The sequence below is a fragment of the Gavialis gangeticus genome, unplaced genomic scaffold, assembly GCF_001723915.1.
Source record: "Gavialis gangeticus isolate Ggan-Ray unplaced genomic scaffold, GavGan_comp1, whole genome shotgun sequence".
In the NCBI taxonomy this organism is placed as follows: Eukaryota; Metazoa; Chordata; order Crocodylia; family Gavialidae; genus Gavialis; species Gavialis gangeticus.
In genome coordinates, this window is record NW_017729033.1 from 19847291 (window position 1) to 19849881 (window position 2591).

The 2591-nt window shown below is 37.8% G+C and overlaps 1 protein-coding gene across 2 annotated transcripts in view; it reads right to left on the reverse strand.

Moving 5' to 3' along the window:
* MXD4 (MAX dimerization protein 4) overlaps positions 1–2591 on the reverse strand; it is a 60249-nt gene that overhangs the window by 9399 nt on the left and 48259 nt on the right. For both annotated transcript variants that reach the window (XM_019526107.1, XM_019526106.1), the window contains exon 5: positions 759–918. In XM_019526107.1, the coding sequence (XP_019381652.1) occupies positions 759–918 (160 nt within the window). The remainder of the gene's footprint in view (positions 1–758; positions 919–2591) is intronic.

Genomic DNA, 2591 nt, shown 5'->3' on the forward strand with positions numbered 1-2591 from the left:
GAGTGCCTCTTAAGAAAATGAGCACTGTTTATATTTTTCATTTATATTCTGACAGTCAGAAAATATGGCAGAACAACCAATACACAGTTAAATATCTATTACAGGCTATCATCCTCTTGCTACAGTTGTATCATTTCCATTAGCCAGAGTGTGAAATCAGCAGTCAGAAAATGAGAAGGCCTACATTTTATTGTTAAAATCAGGGCAGAGAGGAACGTATGTTGTTATTACTCACAAAGCAAGAGACTTGCTCCTCCCATAGCTCTCACACTGCTGTGTGGTTCACGCTCGGGTGGTTACACAGCCCCATGCGCTGCCTTGTAGAAACTGATGAATGAGCTACTAGGATCCTGAGCCAGATCCTGAGAGGGTGAAAACCAGGGTAGGTCCATTGATTTTAATAACTGCACAATGATTTATAGCAGTAAGGACCTTACGTGTGCTTTAAAAGCCATAGACTACATCAGTTGGAAAAATGTGATGCAGTCAATGATATATTTTGTAATATATTTCCTAACAATTTAACTGGACCTTACAATGATCTATCACATCGCAGTACATTTCTTTTTTAATACTTGAACCTATTACTGATTTATCACTAATCCCAAGGACCAGACTGCGCATTACTTGCATGAAATGATGCCTCATTATTTGATTAATTCTGTCGACTTCAAAGACAACACTATTTCATTTGACCAAGGACAGCAAAAACTCAGCCCAACTGTTCCTGAAGCCAGGGGCACCTCTTACTGGATTACCTTGTTCCGAATCAGTGGATATTGTTGATCCCATGCTGTCAGTGCGGATGCGTTCCATGCCCTGCATGGAGAGCTGTTCCAATCTGCGTTTGAGGTAGCGGTGTTCCCGCTGTAGTTGTTCTTTGATATTTAGAGCTTTTCGGTCCTGCTCTTCCAATTTCTTAGGGGGAGAAAATAAACAACAAATGAAGCCAGAAACATGGACCAATTTTAAAACAAAAGCAACTGATTTCAAATACTCTGTTTTTCATAAACATGTTAATATAACATCTGACACCATCCAATGGTTATGGGACATCTATATTAAGCAGATCAATGGCCATTGTCAATATGAAAAGAGCCAGCTGAGACCACCTGCCAGAAACCAGAGTGGAAGGGCAGACTGAAAAAGACCCCCACCCTATATTGCAGACTCTTGCAAAGACTGTTAATGTCACTGAAAATGTACCACCTCTGCAGATGTGCACTACGTGCTGAAGTCCTTGTCTAACAATGTGCAACAATCTTACAACTCTGTACTAATGCAATTACTATGTGCAGGGGTCCTGCCTCTCTTCTTACCATAGCGTCCCATGGAAATTTCCCAGTTACTTTACACCAAACAAATGGGGTAACTGAGTAATTATGGTTAATTGAATAATTGAATGGTTAACTGAATAATTTAGACTGCTTCAACCTACCACAATTATATATTTATGTAGCTACCATGTGTGGGGTCCTGTATTGTACTGTAACTCTCCTGAACCATGTGAAGAGCCATTTTCTCGTTAAATATGTGAATGCACAGTAGGGCAAATACTCTTGTAATGCAATTTCATGAATTTCAGTAAAGTTATAACTTTTTAGAGCAGCAGTTAGTTTTGCCAGTAATAAAGCTCATAGTGTAGGCTGTATTATTTTAAAACAGTGGTGCCAGTGGTAAGGATTTTTCAAAGTAAGACTCAATTATTGTTCCATTATTGCTGGGAGAATATTTAAAATCAGTCTACCAGGCAATAATAAAAGAAAAGTGCCATCCTGGATAAATATGTAAAATGAAGGAAAACCAGTTTGCAGCAAAATGTAATGCTTGCTTAGCTGAAAGAGTGTTCTGGTAATAGATTATAAAAGCAAGAGGAACTAGCATGATCATTTAGTCTCACCTCCTGCAAAACAGAAGCCTTGGAAGTTTTATTGCTTCAGGTTCTCCATTAATTAGGCAATACTGCAGTATCACCACCATGGAAATGGTTTGCTTAATGGAGAATTTTATCTGAGCTGTGCATTGTATTTGCTGTACCTAAAAATTTTCTTGGGTAAGTACTGCGTGTACACTTGTCACAAAAATGGAAGGGGCCATTATCAATGACCTCATAAGCATTATATTGCCAACTGTCCATCTAAAATTTTCCTTAGTAATTTTAATACGAGAAATAAATGATCACTTAGCAGTTAAAACAAAATAATGTATGTAGCACTGCTCGCAGAGATGACTGTATATCTTTTTTTTTTTTAGGTCTATACTTAAAATTTATCACTAAGTCACCTACGGTCACTTATGGACAACAACAACAAAAAAAGATGCACAAAACAAAACTTTTCATATGTACATTTGAAAGCTACAGCTTCCTTGAGGATCAGGTCCACTGTCAAAAAACAGTCATTCTGTTGGCTAGTTCATCTAGAATACTACAGGAACTAGCACTAAGCAAGGCCAAATTCCCCCATTTAACTGCACTTACATGACTTACAGACTTCAAGAAATTTATTAGGAATGATCATGGCTGTTGAATGTACCACAGCCTGATTTTTTTTTTTTTTTTTTTTTAGAGGAGACTGTTGCGCACAAGTAAA